We start from the raw sequence: 23,491 nt of genomic DNA, 5'->3' as shown, positions 1-23,491 counted from the left end.
ATGTAGGTCTTTGGTTATTCGGTTTTCTCACAGAAATTGAAGTGTCTTGGCGACGTTCGGCAAGTCTCATTCGTCATCTTCAGGCTTCAGCTTCAGGTTTGGGAGCAATGTGATTGCAGCTGTTTCTTCCTTTAACTGCTAGTGGGGTTTGAACTGATTGGGTGGGAGCTGGCTGTGCTCTGATTGGATGTGGGTTTTTGTGCTCTGATTGGCTGGGGTGTGTCCTGTTTGGGTGGGGGCTTGGTTGTGCTCAAATTAGACTGAGTTGCAGGGGGATCTGAGCTGGTGAGCTGCACTGCTGCTGTTTGGCTTCGTGTTCGTGGTCGTGCTACATCTTCGTAGTGGGTGTCAGTCTGCTGCATGTATGGATTGGAGGGGTTTGAAATGGCTAATGTTGCAGCTGCGGTCTGGCTTCTGGTCCTTGGTCGTGCTTCCTGATCAGTGTGGGTCTGGGTGCTTTCTGGGTGGATGTGTGGTGGTGACATCCTGTGTGGACCTCGTGAGTGTGGGTCTGGTGTCATTCCTCGTGTTAGGGACACGTTTGTCAATAAGGGCAGGTTTCAAATGGCTGGTAGGCGGAGGTATCATCTCGCTTGTTCATGCTGTGTGGGCGTTTTCTATCTCGATGGCTTCTCTGATTATTCTGTTGTTAAAGTGTTCAGTTTTGGCGATGGTTCTGGTCTTTTAAAGTCAATATCGTGTCCTGTGACTTTAAAGTGTTGGACCAGGGAAGAAGTTGGTTCCTCTTTTGAATGAGTTCTTGTGTTCTTCAATGCGTGCACTTATTCTTCTGTTGGTTTGTCCAATGTATGTGGTGGGGCAGGCGGTGCATGGGATTTCATATACTCCTTGATTTTCTAACTCAATTTTGTCTTTGGGGTTTCTTAGGATGGTGGATATTTTTGGTTTGTGCAGAATGCTGTCTTGATGTTATGTTTGTGGAGGATCTTGCTGATTCTGTCTGTGGTGCCTTTTATATATGGGAGGAGGGCTGTGCCATTTTCTTGCTCTCTGTCTTGGGTTTTAGTGGGGGGTTCTTTTTGGATTAGTTTGGTAATCTTATTTCTCTGGAATCCATTGGATGTTAGTACACTTGTGAGAGTGTGTAGTTCGGTTTTTAGGTGTTGTTCGTCAGCTAAGCATTTTGTTCTAGAGATGAGTGTCTTGGCTACGGAGTTTATCTGTGCTGGGTGGTGGTGTGAGAGTGCATGCAGATAGCGGTTTGTGTGTGTTTTCTTCTGGTAGATGGTGTGTCCTAGGGAGCCATTGGGTTTCTTGTAGACTAAGACATCTAGGAAGGGAAGTTGGTTGTTAACTTCTGTTTCCATGGTGAACTGTATTTTGGGGTGTAGGCTATTGAGGTGTGTGAGGAAGTTTTCAAGTTTTTCTTTCCCGTGTGGCCAGATTATGAAGGTGTCATCTACGTATCTGAGCCAGAGTTTGGGTTTGTGATCAGATTTTTCTAGTGCTTGGGTTTCAAAGTGTTCCATGTAGAGGTTGGCAATGACAGGTGATAGGGGTGATCCCATGGGTGCTCCTTCTATTTGTTTGTATTTTTGTCCGTTATAGATGAAGTATGTGTTGGATAGGCAGTGGTTGGTCAGATCTAGGATGTGCTTGGCGGGGTTATATTTGTTTTGGATAGCTGTCAAGGCTTCTTTGATTGGCACTTGGGTGAAGAGGGATATGACATCAAAGCTCACGAGTAGGTCGCTGGGCTGTAAGTTTTGTTTCTTTATGATCTCTATGAACTGGAATGAGTTTTTTACGTGTGAGGCGATGGATTCTGCATAGGGCTGTAGTTGTTTGGCGAGAAATTTGGCTAGGTTTTGTAGAGGTGAGCCTATGGAGCTGACTATGGGTCTGAGTGGGGGTTCCTTCTTTGTGTATCTTGGGAGGCCGAGAGCTTAGGGCATCTGGATGATTTCTCTGGGAATGATTCTTTGTTGGATTTCTTCGCTGATGGGGGAGGCTTTTATTTTGGATCTAGTGGTTTTTTCTAGGTAGGTGGTGGGGTCTGTGTTTAGGGGCTTGTATGCAGGGTCTTGGAGTAGGTTGGTTAATTTGGTTTGGTAGTCAGCTGTGTTCATAACCACCGTGGCGTTGCCCTTGTCTGCTGGTAGGATTATTATGCTGGTGTCTTTTTTCAGGTTAAGTAGTGCTGTCTGTTCCTCTTTGGGTAAGTTGCTTTTGGGTGGCTTGCTGCTGCAGAGGATGTTGGTGATTTCGAGTCTGATTTTGTTAGCGTCATCGGGGTTGATTTTGGTCAGGCTGGTTTCAACTCCGCATATAATGGTCTCAGTGGGGATGTATTTGGGAGTGACTGCAAAGTTGAATCCTTTGGAAAGGACATCGGTTTCAGCTTTGGTGAGGATCCTATCTGAGATGTTATGCACTGTTTGTTTCATGTGTGGCTGTGAGGGTGGAGGGGTTTGTTTCTGGCGTTCTTGTAGTCTTCGGAGTTTGTTGGTGTGTGTGTCCGTCTTGAGGGTGGTCTGTGTTTCGGCTCTCCAGACGGCGAGTTGTTTGGATTTGTCCCAAAGTGCAGGGTGGATCTTGTTGCTGAGTTTGAGGTGAAGTGTGAGGAGATCTTTGTTGATTTGATCTAGGAGGAATCTTTTTGTGTGAAGTTCATTTCTGATTAGGGCCAATTCTGTTCTTTTTAGGATGCGTTTGGCGGCTGCAGAGTTGGAGTGGAATTTCAATTGGAAGCATTTGGGGATTAAATTTTGATCTCGGCAGTTTCGTAGGAATGCAAGGTCACATAAAATGGAAGCTCTTTGGACTTCTAGTTTTTCATAGGTCCTGGTCAGATGGTGGATTTCCTCCCCGTAGAGGTGCAATATTTGTTTTCTGAGGTTTTCGCGGGTGTTTGTATGTAGGTCTTTGGTTATTCGGGTTTTCTCCCGCGTAAAATTGGAAGTGTCTTGGCGACGTTTCGACGAAGTCTCATTCGTCATCTTCAGGCTTCAGCTTCGTGCTTCTGGGAGCAATGTGTGATTGCAGCTGTTTCTTCCTTTTTAACTGCTAGTGGGGGTTTGAACTGATTGGGTGGGAGCTTGGCTGTGCTCTGATTGGATGTGGGTTTTTTTGTGCTCTGATTGGCTGGGGGTGTGTCCTGTTTGGGTGGGGGCTTGGTTGTGCTCAAATTAGACTGAGTTGCAGGGGGATCTGAGCTGGTGAGCTGCACTGCTGCTGTTTGGCTTCGTGTTCGTGGTCGTGCTACATCTTCGTAGTGGGTGTCAGTCTGCTGCATGTATGGATTGGAGGGGTTTGAAATGGCTAATGTTGCAGCTGCGGTCTGGCTTCTGGTCCTTGGTCGTGCTTCCTGATCAGTGTGGGTTTGGGTGTGCTTTCTGGGTGGATATGTGGTGGTGACATCCTGTGTGGACCTCGTGAGTGTGGGTCTGGTGTCATTCCTCGTGTTAGGGACACGTTTGTCAATAAGGGCAGGTTTCCAAATGGCTGGTAGGCGGAGGTATCATCTCGTTTGTTCATGCTGTGTGGGCGTTTTCTATCTCGATGGCTTCTCTGATTATTCTGTTGTTAAAGTGTTCAGTTTTGGCGATGGTTCTGGTCTTTTAAAGTCAATATCGTGTCCTGTGACTTTAAAGTGTTGGACCAGGAAGAAGTTGGTTCCTCTTTTTTGAATGAGTTCTTGTGTTCTTCAATGCGTGCACTTATTCTTCTGTTGGTTTGTCCAATGTATGTGGTGGGGCAGGCGGTGCATGGGATTTCATATACTCCTTGATTTTCTAACTCAATTTTGTCTTTGGGGTTTCTTAGGATGGTGGATATTTTTTGGTTTGTGCAGAATGTTGTCTTGATGTTATGTTTGTGGAGGATCTTGCTGATTCTGTCTGTGGTGCCTTTTATATATGGGAGGAGGGCTGTGCCATTTTCTTGCTCTCTGTCTTGGGTTTTAGTGGGGGGTTCTTTTTGGATTAGTTTGGTAATCTTATTTCTCTGGAATCCATTGGATGTTAGTACACTTGTGAGAGTGTGTAGTTCGGTTTTTAGGTGTTGTTCGTCAGCTAAGCATTTTGTTCTAGAGATGAGTGTCTTGGCTACGGAGTTTATCTGTGCTGGGTGGTGGTGTGAGAGTGCATGCAGATAGCGGTTTGTGTGTGTTTTCTTCTGGTAGATGGTGTGTCCTAGGGAGCCATTGGGTTTCTTGTAGACTAAGACATCTAGGAAGGGAAGTTGGTTGTTAACTTCTGTTTCCATGGTGAACTGTATTTTGGGGTGTAGGCTATTGAGGTGTGTGAGGAAGTTTTCAAGTTTTCTTTCCGTGTGGCCAGATTATGAAGGTGTCGCTCACGATCTGAGCCAGAGTTTGGGTTTGTGATCAGATTTTCTAGTGCTTGGGTTTCAAAGTGTTCCATGTAGAGGTTGGCAATGACAGGTGAGAGGGTGATCCCATGGGTGCTCCTTCTATTTGTTTGTATTTTGTCCGTTATAGATGAAGTATGTGTTGGATAGGCAGTGGTTGGTCAGATCTAGGATGTGCTTGGGGGTTATATTTGTTTTGGATAGCTGTCAAGGCTTCTTTGATTGGCACTTGGGTGAAGAGGGATATGACATCAAAGCTCACGAGTAGGTCGCTGGGCTGTAAGTTTTGTTTCTTTATGATCTCTATGAACTGGAATGAGTTTTTACGTGAGGCGATGGATTCTGCATAGGGCTGTAGTTGTTTGGCGAGAAATTTGGCTAGGTTTTGTAGAGGTGAGCCTATGGAGCTGACTATGGGTCTGAGTGGGGTTCCTTCTTTGTGTATCTTGGGGAGGCCGTAGAGCTTATCCAAAACAAATATAACCCCCCCAAGCACATCCTAGATCTGACCAACCACTGCCTATCCAACACATACTTCATCTATAACGGACAAAAATACAAACAAATAGAAGGAGCACCCATGGGATCACCCCTCTCACCTGTCATTGCCAACCTCTACATGGAACACTTTGAAACCCAAGCACTAGAAAAATCTGATCACAAACCCAAACTCTGGCTCAGATACGTAGACGACACCTTCATAATCTGGCCACACGGGAAAGAAAAACTTGAAAACTTCCTCACACACCTCAATAGCCTACACCCCAAAATACAGTTCACCATGGAAACAGAAGTTAACAACCAACTTCCCTTCCTAGATGTCTTAGTCTACAAGAAACCCAATGGCTCCCTAGGACACACCATCTACCAGAAGAAAACACACACAAACCGCTATCTGCATGCACTCACACCACCACCCAGCACAGATCAACTCAGAGCCAAGACACTCATCTCTAGAACAAAATGCTTAGCTGACGAACAACACCTAAAACCGAACTACACACTCTCACAAGTGTACTAACATCCAATGGATTCCAGAGAAATAAGATTACCAAACTAATCCAAAAGAACCCCCACTAAAACCCAAGACAGAGAGCAAGAAAATGGCACAGCCCTCCTCCCATATATAAAGGCACCACAGACAGAATCAGCAAGATCCTCCACAAACATAACATCAAGACAGCATTCTGCACAAACCAAAAATATCCACCATCCTAAGAAACCCCAAAGACAAAATTGAGTTAGAAAATCAAGGAGTATATGAAATCCCATGCACCGCCTGCCCCACCACATACATTGGACAAACCAACAGAAGAATAAGTGCACGATTGAAGAACACAAGAACTCATTCAAAAAGAGGAACTAACTTCTTCCTGGTCCAACACTTTAAAGTCACAGGACACGATATTGACTTTAAAATGACCAGAACTATCGCCAAAACTGAACACTTTAACAACAGAATAATCAGAGAAGCCATCGAGATAGAAAAACGCCCACACAGCATGAACAAACGAGATGATACCTCCCGCCTACCAGCCATTTGGAAACCTGCCCTTATTGACAAACGTGTCCCTAACACGAGGAATGACACCAGACCCACACTCACGAGGTCCACACAGGATGTCACCACCACACATCCACCCAGAAAGCACACCCAAACCCACACTGATCAGGAAGCACGACCAAGGACCAGAAGCCAGACCGCAGCTGCAACATTAGCCATTTCAAACCCCTCCAATCCATACATGCAGCAGACTGACACCCACTACGAAGATGTAGCACGACCACGAACACGAAGCCAAACAGCAGCAGTGCAGCTCACCAGCTCAGATCCCCCTGCAACTCAGTCTAATTTGAGCACAACCAAGCCCCCACCCAAACAGGACACACCCCCAGCCAATCAGAGCACAAAAACCCACATCCAATCAGAGCACAGCCAAGCTCCCACCCAATCAGTTCAAACCCCACTAGCAGTTAAAAGGAAGAAACAGCTGCAATCACACATTGCTCCCAGAAGCACGGTTGAAGCCTGAAGATGACGAATGAGACTTCGAAACGTCGCCAAGACACTTCCAATTTTACGGGAGAAAACCGAATAACCAAAGACCTACATACAAACACCGAAAACCTCAGAAAACATATATATATATATATATATATATATATATATATATATATATATATATATATATATATATATATATCTGAAATCTCGGGGAGCTGAATTGGAGGAAAGATACTTACTTTAATTTCAATCCCATTGAGATATACCAGGACTGCTTTTGGGTATCACTCTTAACTTGATTTCAAAATTAGCCCTTTTTCTATGTTTGCATCATTCATGGAATGATGAACTGTCTGTACATACTAAGCAATGCACCCACACACCCACAACTGAGATTAATCCTAACCAAAGGTAACATTTTCAGAGGTGGTATCCAGCAGGTTCTGACCAGTTCTGGAGAACTGGTAGCAGAAATTTTGAGTAGTTCGGAGAACCAATAAATACCATCTCTGACTGCCCGGCCCCCATCTATTCTCTGCCTCCGGAATCCCAGCTGATCGGGAGGAAATGGGGATTTTGCGGTAACTTTCCCCTCCCACATCCACCAAGCCACGCCCACACCCACCAAGCCATGCCACACCCACTAAGCCACACCCACAGAACTGGTATTAAAATTTTTTGAATCCTACTACTGAGCATGTTGTATAAATGTATAACACAAATAGTCTTGTCGATTGCAATTACAACTGGCAATTCCATTGTTAAGTGACTTGGTCATAAAGTACGACATCACATGACCCCTTGGATTCCTAAACTGATAAATTTTTTAAGAAGCTGTGGCCTTCCTATCTCATAACCTGTTCTCAATGGGAGAACAAGTTAAAAAAAGAGTTGCTCTATATATCAAATTATTGTATTTTACTCCAGTTTCATTTTAAATTGTTTTATAGGATTTTATCAATAAGTGGTGTTTGGAATGCTGCATTCTGATATGGCCTATGGCCAAACCCAACCCAACCCAACCCAACCCAACCCAACCCAACCCATAATAGAATCCTTCCACTTGCCATTATTAAGCAAATTCCATACCGTTATTTGCAACCTCCTGCCAGCTTTCCCATCAACTTTGCTGTCAGAAACCAGAAGTGAAAGTCACAAATGGTGATCACATTGTCCTACAATGATGTCCATCAGCTGCCGATTCAAGGACTGTCTTAAATCTCCTTTTTCAATGCCATTATAAACTTTGAATGATCTCTGCATGAGTGGTAAGTGAGGACTACCGTAATGTATTTTCTTCTTTATTTTCTTCTTTAGATTGTCTCAAGCAAGAAAGTAACGAGAGCACTCATTCTCGGGAATGGAAAACCAGCCGGAAAGGGAACGATAACGGTAGGGTGATCTTTTCAGACATGTGGCGTTAAAGTATGGAATTAAAGTACAGGACCCAAAGCAAACAAGCAGGGCTCACTGCAGGGATTTATTAGATAGAACATAATGGAGGGGGGTCTTGTCCAAAGGAATAGTGGGAGACACATGTCTGCATACAGAGAGGTACTTGTACATTTCAAAAAGCATACATATTCATAAGCAATAGTGCAATATATCTCAGTCACTTCCCGCTCTTCTGTTATCTACCGAGAACAATCGTTTTAGTTAAAAGAAGCATTTGCACATTCAGGGGTTGCTATGGGAATGTTCTGATAAAACTTGCCACAGACCACTGTGAGCTACACAGATATCCCTCTTTATGTCTCAATTTGTCTATTAAAGAATCTCTATAAATCTCGATGTTTCAGTGGCTAGAATGCAGTATTGCAGGCTTACTCTGTCCACAGCCTGGAGTTCAATCCTAACTGGCTCAAGGTTGACTCAGCCTTCCATCCTTTCCGAAGTGGGTAAAATGAGGACCCAGATTGCTGGGGGCAAGAGGCTGACTCTGTAAAACCACTTATAGGAGGCTGCAAAGCACTGTGAAGCGTATATAAATGCTATTGCTATTCACCTGAAAACTGATTTTCCACACAAAAGGAGCCCCAGATTTGGTTCCTGAAATCTAATGCTGCCACCGGAATAATGTAAGGTGGAAATATTTTTACACTTTAACTAAATGCTCATGGGTTTTTTTTTTTAATTATCAAGTATATTTTTTGCTGGATTTTGCTGTTGTATCTTCATCGTTAGAAACACTATGCCCACATTATATTGATAGAGAAATGGTTAAGTGATGGAAAAGAATCTCACCGTGGCTATCCTGCTAAGGTGGCCTGAAGTGAGATCGACATCTATTCAGCAGATTTCTTGGACTTAGTCCAGAGTGGAACTAGTGTTTTCTTTCCAAGCAGTGAATTCAAAAATAAATCATTTATTTTTTTAAATAGTTGAGCTTTTGGCACTCAGGCTCTTGAGATTTTGTATGACTTTTATGTGAAAATGCTCAGAATAACGTGATATTTGTGTGGGGGCTCCGACCCTGTGGAACGAACTTCCCCTCGGGCTTCGACAACTACCTGACCTTAGGACCTTTCGCCGCGAACTTAAAACCTATTTATTTCGTATGGCGGGACTAGCTTGATTTTTACCTTTAATTTTAATTGAATTTGATGGGTTTTTAAATTTTTGTAATTTTATGGGGGTGTATATTATTTTAATTTTTGGGCAAATTTAAATCAGTTTTTTAAGGGTTGTTTTAACTATTGTGTATGTATGTATTTTATCTGCCTGTTCACCGCCCTGAGTCCTTCGGGAGAAGGGCGGTATACAAATTAAAATATTATTATTATTATTATTATTATTATTATTATTATTATTATTATTATTATTATTATTATTATTATTATTATTATTATTATAATATTTCAGGTAACTCTCAGCCTTTGTGGATGTTGTGTTGTTAATCCCTTTGTAGGGATATAGGAGTAAAAGTGGCCATAAGTCTGGTAGGTTCAGCTGACTATGGGTAGATACCGCCTATGAGGTGTAAGCCTCAGTCCAGCATGTTTGCAGGGAAGAGCAACGAAGATAATAAGGGCAAGGAGGCCAAACCATACAATGAATGATTGAGGGAACTGGGTTATGTCCAGTCTAGCAAAGAGAAGGACTAGGGGTGACATGATAGCTATCTTCCAGTACTTGAGGGGCTACCATAAAGACGGAGGGTCAACCAATTCTCCAAAACAAGGGTATTCAACTTGGCAACTTTAAGACTTGTAGACTTCAACCCCCAGAGTTCCTCAGCCAGCTTTTCAGGCTTGCCTTCTAAAGAGATATAATATAAAAGGGAAAGGAAGGAGGGAGAGAGCATCATGAACCATGGTGGCACAGTGGTTAGAATGCAGTACTGTAGGCTACTTCTGCTGCCTGCCGGCTGCCTGCAGTTCAATAGTACAATTCTCACCAACTCACCAACTTGATTCAGCCTTCCATCCTTCTGAGGTCAGCAAAATGAGGACTCAGATTGTTGGGGGAAATAAACTGTAAACCACTTAGAGAGGGGTGTAAAGCACTGTGAAGCAATATATAAACCTAAGTGCTATTGCCCTTCCATCTGTCCATGATGCACAGTGTTTAGAATGCATTATTGCAGGCTGCCCACTGTCAGGAGTTCAATCTTGACTGGCTCAAGATTGACTCTTCTGAGGTCAGTAAAATGAGGACCCAGATTGTTGGGGGCTATAAGGTGACTCTGTAAACCACTTAGAGAGGGCTGTAAAGCATTGTAAAGTGGTATATAAGTTGAAGTGCTATTGCTATTAAGTTATTAGCAGGAAAACCGTATGCACCAAAGGCATACTCCTGCCCCCCAAAATGGATCCGTTTATTTTTGCAAATTCTTTCATGTGCAAAAGAACCACGAGACTGAAACAATGGCAAAGGGCTTGATAGAGAGATAATCTGGAACATTTGTGAGTAAGAGCAATGCTTACTACTTAGCAACAGGTATCTTAGCAACAGGCCTTCTTCTCACCGCACACGGAGGTCTGCCTTTTCCATCAGTTAGTTGTGCTAATCAGCCTGCACATGGAGCAAAACCAAAAATCGCCCTATCTGAACCATATTTTAAAAGGGTTTTTTCTCTCTCCATTTCTCCTTCTCTTTTATCTCTGCATCTTTCAGGTGTAGAGAGCAGCTTGTTCCACGCTTAATAATGATACGAACCTATGGGGTGAGCTGGAGGGCTTGTGAGAGGTAATCTGTGATAGGAGATCACTCAACAACCTCTGGGGAAGTTTTAAATGATGTAAATCCTGTGCTATATAGAGAACAAGAGAGGAAAAGAACCAAGAACCCTCAAAGTGTCTTTGAAGGTTTAACTAACTGCTGAAGAAGAAGCATGCCTAGAAAGCAACCAAAGAAGAACAAAGATGAAAAGTGCCCAGAGGCTAAATCATACAATACCTGAGGGATCTAGGGATCATTAGAGATTAGGGATCTAGCCTAATGAAGAGAAGAACAAGGAGGGACATTATAGCAGTCTTCCAATGTTTGAAGGGCTGTCACTTAGAGGAGTGGGGGGTCAACCTCCAAAGCACCTGCAGGCAGGACAAGAAGCAATGATGGAAACTGATCAAGGAAAGAAGCAACCTGGAACTAAGAAGAAATTTCCTGACATTGAGAACAATTAATCAGTGGAACAGTTTGCCTTCGGAAGTTGTGGGTGCTTCATCACTGGAGGTTTTTAAGAAGAGACTAGACAGCCATTTGTCTGGAATGGTATAGAGTTGCCTGCTTAAGCAGGGGGTTGGACTAGAAGACCTCCAAGGCCCTATCCAACCCTATTAGTATATGTTTTGTGTTCTAACAGCACGCATCAGGTGAAGAATGCCAACTGGATCTAACCAGACCTGCAACCTTTATTGCGAGCAAATGCACAGGTACTCTGCCTCCCCTGTGATATACCTAATTAAACTTGAAGTAGAGTAGAACAGAACAGAAGAGAAAGAACAGGAAGAATGGAATGGAACAGAACACAACAGAACAGGACAGGACAAATTCTTTATTGGCCAAGAGTGATTGGATACACAAGGAATTTGTTTCCAGTGCATAAGCTCTCAGTGTACATGCAAACAACAAAGCGATACATCATAAATCATAGTTTCAATGATTAACCATAAGATACATCAACAAATGATAATCCTAGATAATCATAGGAGAAGGTAGCAGAAAAGATGAGATTATGAGAAAGGTGACAAGTACTAAAGGGGCCTGGCAAAATGTCCTCCCTGCCCCCCCCCCCCCAACTGACCTTGAATATGAGAAGATTTCTTCCTTGGACAGACAAGGCTCCTGTGACTCTGGACACACACAAACAATGGAATGTGTATTTCCCCATTGCCTGCATCTCAGAAACATTTTTACTAGCGTCATTTCACCATTATACCCAGAGGGCACAGGTCAATCTTATACCTCCCTTCTGTTCTCAGATACCAACCTTACTAAACATATATTATTGCCAGGTTCTGCACAGCAGCACTTAAAATCTGTCAGGTGATGTCCTGTGCCATAAAACCAGACTTAATGAGCATTTAGTTCACCATCCAAGAGTGGTCTGTAATTTGATATAGTCTGCTACAGGCTAACCTTTTTGCTCCCTTACACCCATCCAAGTGCTCCAATCTCACCTTTTAATTTCTTTTAGACTCTTGTTTTCTTACATATATACTTTCTGTTTAAATATATTGTAATATCTTCCAGCTTCTCATAATTTTTATGAATCTTATATATTTTCATTGACTGTTTCCCATCATTCTTATGCAGATCTATGACTGTAATAAAGATTGGATTGACCCCTTTCTGCGTACTACATTTAGATGTTTTAGATTCTTGTTTTCTATATACTTTCTATTTTAATATATTTATATATCTTCTAACTTTTCATACTACTTATGTAAAGGTAAAGGTTTCCTTGTCCAGTCATATCGTAGTGTAGGGCAGGAGTCCCCAACCAGTGGGCTGCAGGCAACTACCAGGTCTTGGCCTATTTGCAACCGGGCTGCGTGAATGGTGAGTTGGGGTGTGTGTGCACGCAGCTCCACTCGCACGAGTGGCAGGTGCCTGAGCTCGCAGCCCCATTTGCACAAGTGGTATGCACATGCGTGCTGCTCACACTAACTATTCCCTCATCCGTCCACACCGAGCGCCAACCGGAAACGTTGGAGAACGCTTGTCTAGGACATCGTAGTCATCTCAGTTGCTTGCCTGAGGGAACTAGTGTTGTCCAAAGACACTTCTGTGGTCATGTGGCCAGCATGGCTATACACCAAAGGCAGGGGTAGGATTTAGCCAGTTTGGACCGGTTCGGGTGAATCGGATGCTAATTTTACATCTGGTTTGCTGAACCGGTAGTTGCAAGGACTGGCTGACCCCACCCACACCACACCGCCCGTTTTGGATATGAGGTAAGTGCAGGGCCTGCGCTTGGGTGTCCCTGAAGTCTTCCGGAGGGCCTTCAGAGCCTGGGGAGGCCGATTTTGCCCTCCTGGAGACTCAAGAAAAGCCTTCGGAGCCTGGGGAGGGTGAAAACACCCCCCCCACATGGTGCAGGAGGCTAAGTAGGCCACGCCCCCATGGCCACGCCCACCCAGAAACTGGGTATAGAACTGGTTGCTAATCCCACCCCTGGCCAAAGGCACATGAAACGGTTTACCTTCGCACCAAAGTGGCACTTATTTATCTAATCGCATTTGCATGCTTTCGAACTGGTAGGTGAGCAGAGCTGGAGCAAGTAACAGGATCTCACCCCATCATGCAGCTCTTGGGTCTCGAACCTGGACTGTCAACTCTCCAGTTGACAAGCTTAGTGGCGTTAACCGTTGAGCCATCCCCCCCCTAATTTTTCTTATGTATCTGCTTTATGTTTTTTTAATTGACTGCATCCCACCCTCCTTATGCTGATCTTTGACCCTAATAAAGATTGGATTGATCAATTGACTGGTGAATTGACTACCCTTTGCATACTACATGGCTGTAAAGATATTGGATATATTTATAAACGATTCAGGCCATGGAGCTGATTTCCTAAAGGATTGTCTTTTGGAAGGACAGATACTGAAGCTGAAGCTCAAATACTTTTGCCACCCAATGAGAAGAAAAAGCCCCTCATGTTGGGAAAGATGGAAGTCAAAAGGAGAAGGGGATGATGGAGGATGAGATTGTTATATATTGTTGTCGACACAAGAAAAATAAATTTGGGTGAACTCTGGGAGAGTGTGGAGGATGGGAGGGCCTGGCAAGCTGTGGTCCATTAGGTTGCAAAGAGTTAGACACAACATAGTGATTGAACAAAACACATTAAAGGCAATTAATAATTAACCTTCAGAAGTTGTGGGTGCTCCATCACTGGAGCCTTTTAAGAAGAGACTGGACAGCCACTTACCTGGAATTGTATAGGGTCTCCTGCTTGAGCAGTGGGTTAGTGACTTCAAAGGTCCCTTCCAACTCTGTTATTCTGTAATTTCTATAATTCTGTAAATGGAGAAGATTTCTATAGGAGGTTTTGCCTGCTTCTATGGCTTCGACGCCACAGTCAAGCAAATCTTTCTTGTTTTCATTCAGATAGTTGAACATTGTGGTATTTCTCTGCTAAATGTCTTTTGTCTCTGAGTTTTCTTTCTGGTCCTCCTCATTTGTACCTTGTCAATTCCCTGAGATGATCTGAACAGAGGCTTTTTACGCGTAGACTTGCCCATAGCTCAACATTTTTGATAAACTTTGCCAAAATCTCTCTCTAAAGAAAGAGGACTTGAAGGCCCAGGACTTGTGATTTCCAGCACTGAATAACCATTTAAAAAAAAACATACGGCAGGTCCATCTGGCTGCTTGATTTCAATGAGCCAAAAGATGGTTGTTTTGCTATTTCTATGGACAGCCTTAATGGGGCCTTAATTATGTGCTTTGCTGATGTCAGGTTTGGCCATCACAGAGTTGAGCTTTCCAAGTCTTCTGGTGGAATTGTGTTTCTTCTGCTACAGAGGACCATTGATGAGGGAATCCTGAGCCTGGGAGTGACGTGGAATCTCTGGCTCACATCTGGGCCAATCCTGCTCTCCAGATGTGCTGGAGAATGACCTGTTTGTATGGCCCACCACATCTGGAGGGATTCTGGTTGGGGAAAATTGTGTCAATCCCCTCGTCAGCAGGGCTGTGACTTATTTCAAAGGAGTGGATATATGTACAAAAACAACTGCAATTGGGGGTGGGGGATGGGAAGGGGAGAGAATGGGAAAAAGTGGTGGCAATGCAATGCAGAAAGTCCAGGCACTGGCAGTAAGCTCACAAAGATTTACAAAACATCATTAAGAATAGAAGGGAAGGGAAGGGAAGGGATGGGATGGGATGGGATGGGATAGAACAGTGATGGCTAACCTTTTTGCCATCACATGCCAGGAGCGGGGGAGGGGTCGTGCACGGGCGTGCCCACACTCATAATTCTATGTGCCCTGCCCCCACACACGTGCTTGCAACCTCCCCCCCGCTCCCCCCCCCCCCGCTCCTGGCACGCGATGGCACAGTAGGCCCATTCTTTCCTCTCCCCAGCCTCCAGAGCCTTTCTAGGAGTCTGGGGAGGGGAAAAACAGCCTTCTCCATTCCCCCACAGGCCCCCTGGAGGCTGAAAACAGCCCGTTTGCCAACTTCTGGTGGGACTGGAAGGCCCGTTTTTTGTTCTCCCCAGCCTCCAGAACTTTTCTAGGAGTCTGGGGAGAGTAGAAAATAGGCTTTCCTGTCCCACCGGAAGTTGGCAAATGGGCTATTTCCGGCCTCCGGAGCACCTTGGGGGTAGTGGTGGGGAAGGCCATTTTCATAGTCTCCAGATTTCTAGAAAGGCTCTGGAGGCTGGGGAGAAAGAAAAATGGGTTTTCCTCACCACCCCTCGAGGCCCTCCAGAGGCAGAAAACAGCCTACTTCTGGTGGGCCCAGAAGGCCCGAAAATCAGTTGGTGAGCGCCGGAGCTGAGCTCGCGTGCCCACCAATGCGGTTGTATGTGCCACCTGTGGTACTGTGCCATAGGTTCACCATCAAAGGGATAGAATAATAGAATGGAACAGAACGGAACAGAATGGAACGGATAGGATAGTATAATATAGGATAGGATAGGATAGGAGAATGGAATGGAATGGAACAGAACGGAATGGAATGGAACTGAACGGATGTGATGCGATGCGATAATAGAGTACAGTGGAGTGGAGTGGAGTGGAGTGGAATGGAATAGAATAGAATAAAATAGAATAGAATAGAATAGAATAGACCTTGGAGGTCTTCTAGTCCAGTCCCCTGCTCAAGCAGGAGAACCTGTACCATTTCAGATACCATTAGAATCTTATGGGTTGTCCATTCTTCATTTAATCCAAAGGGGACTGTATTATATTGCCCAATAAATTTGTCTGTGTGGGAATGACCAAAGGAGACAAGAGAAAGAGCCACAAATAGGACAATCAGTTTACAGAAGTCTTGCAAGGCAGAGGGTTGGACTAGAAGACCTCCAATGATTCTATGAAATGTGGCTTGAAGTAGTGTCTTCAAGAAGATCTTGGATTTCTGCCAGCTGATCCTCTAAAAGATAGACCTGGAGCCAACTTAGAAGATCTGCTTTGGTTCAAGGCAAAAAGGTGGGGGGGGAGCCACTGAGTTTCTTATTTTAGCTTTAATTGCTTTGCCCTCGGAGCACTTTTTCCCCCAACAGTTTCTCTTAATGGTCTGTTGCTCCGGGCTTTCTCCAAGGTAGTAGGAGTTTAAATGGAGACTTTTCTCTTTGGAAAAATGAAAAAGACTCCAAGACAAGAACTATTTGATTTCTTTTCTGCTCCCTCATTTGAGATGACTCTATAATGAGCCCGAAAAGCAACAATAACATCAAGTAATAATGTGTAATGATAAAACAGCATGGCATAAAGAATGAAAAATGGGACAGCTTTCTTTTTTCTTTTTTAAAAGCAACCTAAGGAAATGCAAATGGTAAGACAATTACAAGTCGCTGTCGACTTGTAGCTTGGGAAAGCAAAAAGAAGGGCTGAAGGAGGAAAAGCTGAAGAAGAAAGGGAAAATAAAAGTGGAGATTAAAGAGAAAAGGACCCATGCCTAGTCCAAACCCTCTTCTCAGCATGAGCTGCTCTCCAGAAGGTAGACTAAGCCAGAAAAGCCATTTTGTTCTTTTTTTTAATTAACATTAAATACGGTTAACCGCTTTGCTCTCCAGCCGTTGAGTCATTGTTTTTGACTTTTACAATTTGTGGACTTCAACTCCCAGAATTCTTGGAGTGGCTGGGAAATTCTGGGAGTTGAAGTCCATAAGTCTTAAAAGTTGCCAAGTTTGGAGACCTCTCTGGCTTAAATTGCAGTTGGAGTGGTGCTCCTATATAACTTCCCCAGGAGAGTTGAGCAGCTGCCGTAATTGGGTACTTCTAGTCTAGTGAAAAGAAGGACAAGTTTCAGTATTTGAGGGTCAGCCACAAAGAAGGGGTTGCCCTGTTTTCCAAAACACCAGAAGACAAAACAAGAAGCAATGGATGGAAACTAATCAAGGAGAGAGGCTATCTAGAATTAAGAAACTTCCTAACAGAACAATTAACCAGTGGGACAACTTGCCTCCAGAAATTGTGGGTGCTCCAACACTGGATGTTTTTAAGAAAAGTTTGCACAACCATTGATTCATGTTTATGATATACAGCAAAGTTCTTCAAACTTGGCAGGTTTAAGACTTGTGGACTTCAACTCTCAGAATTCTGGGAGTTGAAGTCCACAAGTCTTAAAGCTGTCAAGTTGGAGGACCGCTGATATACAGTCTCTTGCTTGAGCAAGGGGTTGGACTAGAACAGGGGTCTCCAACCTTGAGAATTTTAAGCCTGGAGGACTTCAACTCCCAGAATTCCCCAGCCACCAAAGCTGGGAGTTGAAGTCCTCCAGGCTTAAAGTTCCCAAGGTTGGAAACCCCTGGACCAGAAGATCTCCAAGGTCCCTTCCAACTCTGTTATTAGTCTGTTAAAATGGTCGAAAATTGGGCAGGGAGGTGAGGAGACTGACTTTGAGCAAAGTTGTTGAAATCTCTTCTTGACCAAGGCAACGGCTTTGGCATGTTTGTGCCTGAGTCAGCTGCCAAGAGAGTCAGGCAGGCAGGCTTCACAGAAGCCGGCAGCTAAATGGCGATCTGCTTAGAGATCACCCGTGCTCGAAGGAGGCAGCACAGCCAAGCAGCTGCCAGCACATGTAGGTGGCTTGAATTGTGTGTGCAGCCAGCATTGTCAGGGAAAGCAAGTGGAGAGGGGGCTGGCAGAGTCTCCACCTCCCCCAGCTCAGACTGTGCTTTCTCTGGGTCTGCCACAGATCTTGTGGTAACTACCCACTTCATTTGGTCTCAGTCCCCACAGGGGTGCCACAGCACAAAGAAACTCAGTTTGACCCGTTTCCCTCTTGGATCCTGGGTCTGATGGTCTGGCGACACCCTAGTTAACAAGTAAAAATCACATGCCATATAAACACCATGTATAAAACAATCCAGTGTGCATATTCTGGAGAGACAAAAAGTTCCCTGAGGATGGGCTCCAGTATGAGCCCCAAAGCTTGGAAGAATAAACTGTTGGTTCAGGTTGGATGCTGCAATAAATATATTTATTTCATCTTCACTCTGGGGGTGCTGGCTGGATGAGCTGGAGATCGTAGTAACAGCATCTGGACAAGGCCAGTTGGAGAAGGCTGCTGGAATGTTTGCCCCGAACAGGTGCTGTTCTGAACACAGAACCGAAGTGGGTGGAAAGGAAGATGCTGCCAAAGCTTTTGCAAATGTTCTCCGCAGCGCCTCTGCTTTTGAGCGCAATAGTGTAGTGCCAAAGCTTGCAGGCAGGCAAAAGATTGTGTTTCATAGCTGGGGTTTCTAGCCTTTAATTTTAAAGGAGATGATTACCATTTAGATAAACATTCTATATTAAAATGTAGTTTAGCTGTTAGTTTTATGCATGCTTAGCACTGCTCCGGAAGTACATTTCTTTATTTTTTAAAACCTTATTTACCTAAAAGGGGCCTGAGGTAACATTTGGAGTAGCAGAGATTGTAAAGTAAAGGCTCAGGGCTCCACAGACCTACTCTGAGAATTATAGAACATAGAATAGTAGGGTTGGAAGGGATCTTGGAGGTCTTCTAGTCTAACCCCTTGCTCAAGCAGGAGAACCTATATTTGGGGTGTTCAACTTTGGTAACTTTAAGACCTCAACTCCCAGAATTCCCCAGCCACCTAATGCTATGTTGCCTGAAGTCTACAGATCTTCAAGTTGCCAAGGTTGGACACCCTTGCCCTGTGCCATTCTTAGACAAATGGCTATCCAGTCTGTTTTTGAAAATCTCCAGTAATGGAGCACCCACAACTTCTGAAGGCAAGCTGTGCCACTAATTGTTCCCACTGTCAGAAAATTTCTCTTTAGTTCCAGGTTGGTTTCTTTCAAATGATCTACCACCTTGTGCTGCCCTCAGGTGCTTTGGAGAATTAGTTGACTACCTCTTCTCTGGGACAGCCCCTCAAGTACTGGAAGATGGGGATGAATTAGTAAGAGATAGGAAAACATGCCAGTGTCATGTTTTGATTGGCACAATGCCACAGTACTTGCAAACAGATTTCAAAACACAGTTTTCTATCTGCTTGTCCTTCACAATTTAAACATTTTAAGTATGGTGTTCAGAATTGTGATGATGATGTTATCCATTCAGTTGTGTCTGTCTCTTGGCGATTCTGTGGGCCAGGTCTCTCCATGTCTTCTTAACTTCCGCTATGTCTTTTGAGTTTTTCTATCCTCTGGCTGATGTCAGCTTTGATGGGATCCAACCACTATGTTCTTTGAAGGCCTGTGTTCTGACCTTGGCCTCCCAAGATCATGAAGCAGACTCCTCATCCCGATAAAACCTCTTTTATTTAAATTAAAGGGAATTCCTCTCCAGCAAAGTCCCAGCCAACAGTCTTTCATGAGATTTCACAACTACAGACCTTTATCAGCCTTGGAGAGCTGCCAGGCTGATATCTTCCAAACGCTATGCTATAGCAGCAATTACTTGGCAAGAAGTCAGGAACAGATCTTCACCCTAATGAATTGAACTAATTGTCTCCTGCAAACTCCCTTCCCCTTCGCTCCTCTTTATTCCCTATGGGAGGGACCATTCACCGTCCACCTGTGCCTTTACTTCTGAGTTGGCCCTTGTTCCTTAGCCATTCCCTTCTCCTGGCAGCTCTGCGCATGTGCGCACTGGGAACAGGCTCCAGCTGTTCTTCTGCCCTACTGATATCTGACTCCGAAGGTAGTTAGTAACTGTCAGATGGCCCTGGCCCCATCTCTGCCTTTGACGCAGAGATTCCCCAGACTCCGGACTGGCCCATGTTCCTCCCCAACCTTCTCACTCTCCGAGTCTGCCACCAGCTCCACTGGCCGCTGGCAGGCCACAACAGCCTGGTTTCCTGGTTTCCTTTTACCACTAACTCAGCCAAGCATAACTGCTTTCTCCAGTGAATTCCCCTTCATGACACGGCCAAAGCAAGTGAGACACCCTTTTGTGATTTTGCCTTCCAGTGACACAACTGGTGTTATGTGCTCCAGTACTTGCTTGTGAGCCACCTTTGCTGTCCAAGGAGTTTAGAATAAAGCCTCCATTAACTTCTCTGTATAGATCAAGGGTTTTTCAATCAATTACAGCAATGACATTTTGGGTGCAGTCCAGATAAATCTACTACTGTGCAATTGCCTCAAACATATTTTTACCAAGGTGTTGGCATCCTTCTCTTATTTTGCCCTGCTGTATTCAGTCTTTTCACAAATAGAAAATTCATTTAGGAGGAAAAAGCTGAGTACCTTTTTTCATGGGTGAAGCCCAGAATATTTAGACCCCTTTCTGAGTCTACATAGTCATTCCAAGATAAGTTTGCTTTCCAACTTCAGATTGTCCTCTGCTGAACAATGGAAGAAGAGAAAAAGTCAGTTACCAGCTGATTTTGGGTCACTTCCACCAGCAAAATCTCTGTGACTCACTTAGTTTGTTCAGATTGCTATGAAAGCAAATAGTGGCTAATAGGAAAAAGCTATTTTCAGCCCTGGCCAATGTCATTCTTTTCATCTATCCGTTTCTCTCCCCACCTACACACCGACTTTTTCCAGGCAAGATCTGTAAAGAGGAGGATAATTCTTGGAGAATAGATACATAGGGAGCAAGCAGACCAGTAGCCCCTCACTTGTCTCAAATGGTATAGGGTCTCCTGCTTGAGCAGGGAGCTGGACTAGAAGATCTCCAAGGTCCCTTCCAGCTCTATTATGATTCTGATTCAGTAGTCCTGATTGCAACCTTCAGAACGTAGAACATCAGAGTTGGAAGGGGTCTTGGTGTCTTCCAGTCCAATCCCATGCTCAGGCAGGAAACTCTATACCATTTCATACATATGTTTTTCCAATCTCTTCTTAAAAGAGGCGCTCATATACCTCCACCCTCATTGCGTCGGCAGATAACCGCCGGGCCGCCCTGTTTCGGGTGACCCGCTCCCTCCTTCATCAGGAGGTGCGGGATGACCCGTTGCAGGGACGTGCTGAGGAGTTTAGTAGTTATGTATACGATAAAATCGCTCAGCTCCGGGATGGTCTGGACCGAAATTGGGATAATCCAGGCGAGGGAGAGGAGACACGTCTTGTTGAGTCCATTTGGGATGAGTTTGACCCTGTGGCTCCCGAGGACGTGGACAGGCTGTTGGGGAGGCTTCACGCCACTACATGTTTACTGGACCCGTGTCCTTCCTGGCTGGTACTGGCCACTCAGGAGGTGACACGAGGCTGGCTCCAGGAGATTATCAACGCTTCTTTGTTGGAAGGGGTTTTCCCTGCCGCCTTGAAAGAGGCGGTGGTGAGACCCCTCCTCAAGAAGCCCTCCCTGGACCCAGCTATTTTGGGAAATTATCGTCCAGTCTCCAACCTTTGCTTTGTTGCGAAGGTTGTAGAGAGTGCTGTGGCGCGACAGCTACCCCAATACCTGGATGAAGACATCTATCTAGACCTGTTCCAGTCCGGCTTCCGACCCGAGTACAGCACGGAGACAGCTTTTGTCGCATTGGTGGATGATCTCTGGAGGGCCAGGGACAGGGGTTATTCCTCTGCCCTGGTCCTATTAGACCTCTCAGCGGCTTTTGATACCATCGCCCATGTGCTGCGGGGGATTGGGAGTGGGAGGCACCGTATATCGGTGGTTCTCCTCCTATCTCTCTGACCGGTCGCAGACGGTGTTGACAGGGGGGCAGAGGTCGACCGCGAGGGACCTCACTTGTGGGGTGCCGCAGGGGTCGATTCTCTCGTCCCTTCTGTTCAAATTCTATATGAAGCCGTTGGGTGAGATCATCAGTGGCTTTGGGGTGAGATACCAGCTGTACGCTGATGACACCCAGCTTTACTTCTCCACCCCAGGCCACCCCAATGAAGCTGTTGAAGTGCTGTCCCGGTGCGTGGAAGCCGTACGGGTCTGGATGGGGAGAAACAGGCTCAAGCTTAATCCCTCCAAGACGGAGTGGCTGTGGATGCCGGCACCCCGATTCAGTCAGCTGCAGCCGCGGCTGACTGTTGGAGGCGAGTTATTGGCCCCAAAGGATAGGGTGCGCAACTTAGGTGTCCTCCTGGATGAACGGCTGTCGTTTGAAGATCATTTGACGGCCGTCTCCAGGGGGGCCTTCCACCAGGTTCGCCTGGTTCGCAGATGCGCCCCTTCCTTGATCGGGATGCCTTGTGCACGGTCACTCATGCGCTCGTTACCTCTCGCCTGGATTATTGTAATGCTCTCTACATGGGGCTCCCCTTGAAGTGCACTCGGAGGCTTCAGTTAGTCCAGAATGCAGCTGCGCGGGTGATAGAGGGAGCTCCGCGTAGCTCCCATATAACACCGCTCCTGCGCAGACTGCACTGGCTGCCTGTGGCCTTTCGAGTGCGCTTTAAGGTGCTGGTTACGACCTTTAAAGCGCTCCATGGCTTAGGGCCTGGGTACTTACGGGACCGCCTGCTGTTACCACATGCCTCCCACCGACCCGTACGCTCTCACAGAGAGGGACTTCTCAGGGTGCCGTCCGCCAAGCAATGTCGGCTGGCGGCCCCCAGGGGAAGGTCCTTCTCTGTGGGGCTCCACTCTGGAACGAACTTCCCCCGGGTTTACGCCAAATACCTGACCTTCGGACATTCCGTCGCGAACTGAAGACGCATCTTTTTATTTGCGCGGGGCTGTCTTAAATTGAATTTTATTTTTTATCAATTTTTAAATGGGGTTTTTAGTATGGGAATTTTTTAATTTTAGGCTAATTTAAATAAGTTTTTTAAATGGTATTTTAATCTGTATATTGTATTGTTTTATCTTGCCTGTACACCGCCCTGGGTCCTTCGGAGAAGGCGGTATAAAAATCAAATAAATAAATAAATAAATAAATAAATAAAAACGTCCAGTGATGTAGCACCCACAACTTCTGTAGGCACTTTGTTCCACTGATAATTGTTCTGTCAGGAAATTTCTCCTTAGTTCTAAGGTTGCTTCTCTCCTTGATTAGTTTCCACCCATTGTTTCTTGTCCTACCTACAGGTGCTTGGGAAAATAGGTTGACCCCCTTTTTCTTTATGGCAACCCTTCAAGTACTGGAAGATTGCCATCACCTCACCCCTAGTCCTTCTTTTCACTAGACTAGACATACCCAATTCTTGCAACCGTTCTTCATGTGTTTTAGGCAGATGTCTTGGATAGGGTTCCATCAGACATTAATACCTAGAGTAATGGGAAGTGGGAGTCCCAGTTAAAGAAAAACAGTCTGAAAGACTAAAAATATAGAGGAACATCTTAATAAGGACTAACCAAAATGGCTCAAGATTGTTAAATTCTGAAGAACCCAAAAGCTTGTACGATCATTCGTGCAACCTTGTGTTAATCTCAGTAAAAGTATCATCCAATGTTGTGCTTTGGATTTTTTTAGAGGACTGGCACAATTCTGTTGCTTTTATGTGCTTCCAAAAGGCCCACTCATTTAATGGTGATTCGAATATGATGAAATGGTTGGCAGCGTAGGGTACTTACCATGCCAATAATGGGTTTGTCTCCCATGCATGAAATTCTGTTATTTTTCAGGCAAGACAAAAATCCCCCACTTATTGCCTCAACCTCTCTGATACTTGTATGGTT

At 44.9% G+C, this 23,491-nt stretch overlaps 1 protein-coding gene across 8 annotated transcripts in view; it reads left to right on the top strand.

Moving 5' to 3' along the window:
- The window catches only part of CPNE2 (copine 2), a 223,973-nt gene that overhangs the window by 73,744 nt on the left and 126,738 nt on the right, over positions 1-23,491 (top strand). For all 8 annotated transcript variants that reach the window (XM_058155646.1, XM_058155648.1, XM_058155647.1 and 5 more), the window contains one exon: positions 7,655-7,729. In XM_058155646.1, the coding sequence (XP_058011629.1) occupies positions 7,655-7,729 (75 nt within the window). The remainder of the gene's footprint in view (positions 1-7,654; positions 7,730-23,491) is intronic.

The sequence above is a fragment of the Ahaetulla prasina genome, chromosome 12, assembly GCF_028640845.1.
Source record: "Ahaetulla prasina isolate Xishuangbanna chromosome 12, ASM2864084v1, whole genome shotgun sequence".
Lineage (NCBI taxonomy): Eukaryota > Metazoa > Chordata > Lepidosauria > Squamata > Colubridae > Ahaetulla > Ahaetulla prasina.
This window is presented reverse-complemented; position numbering and strand designations above follow the sequence as displayed.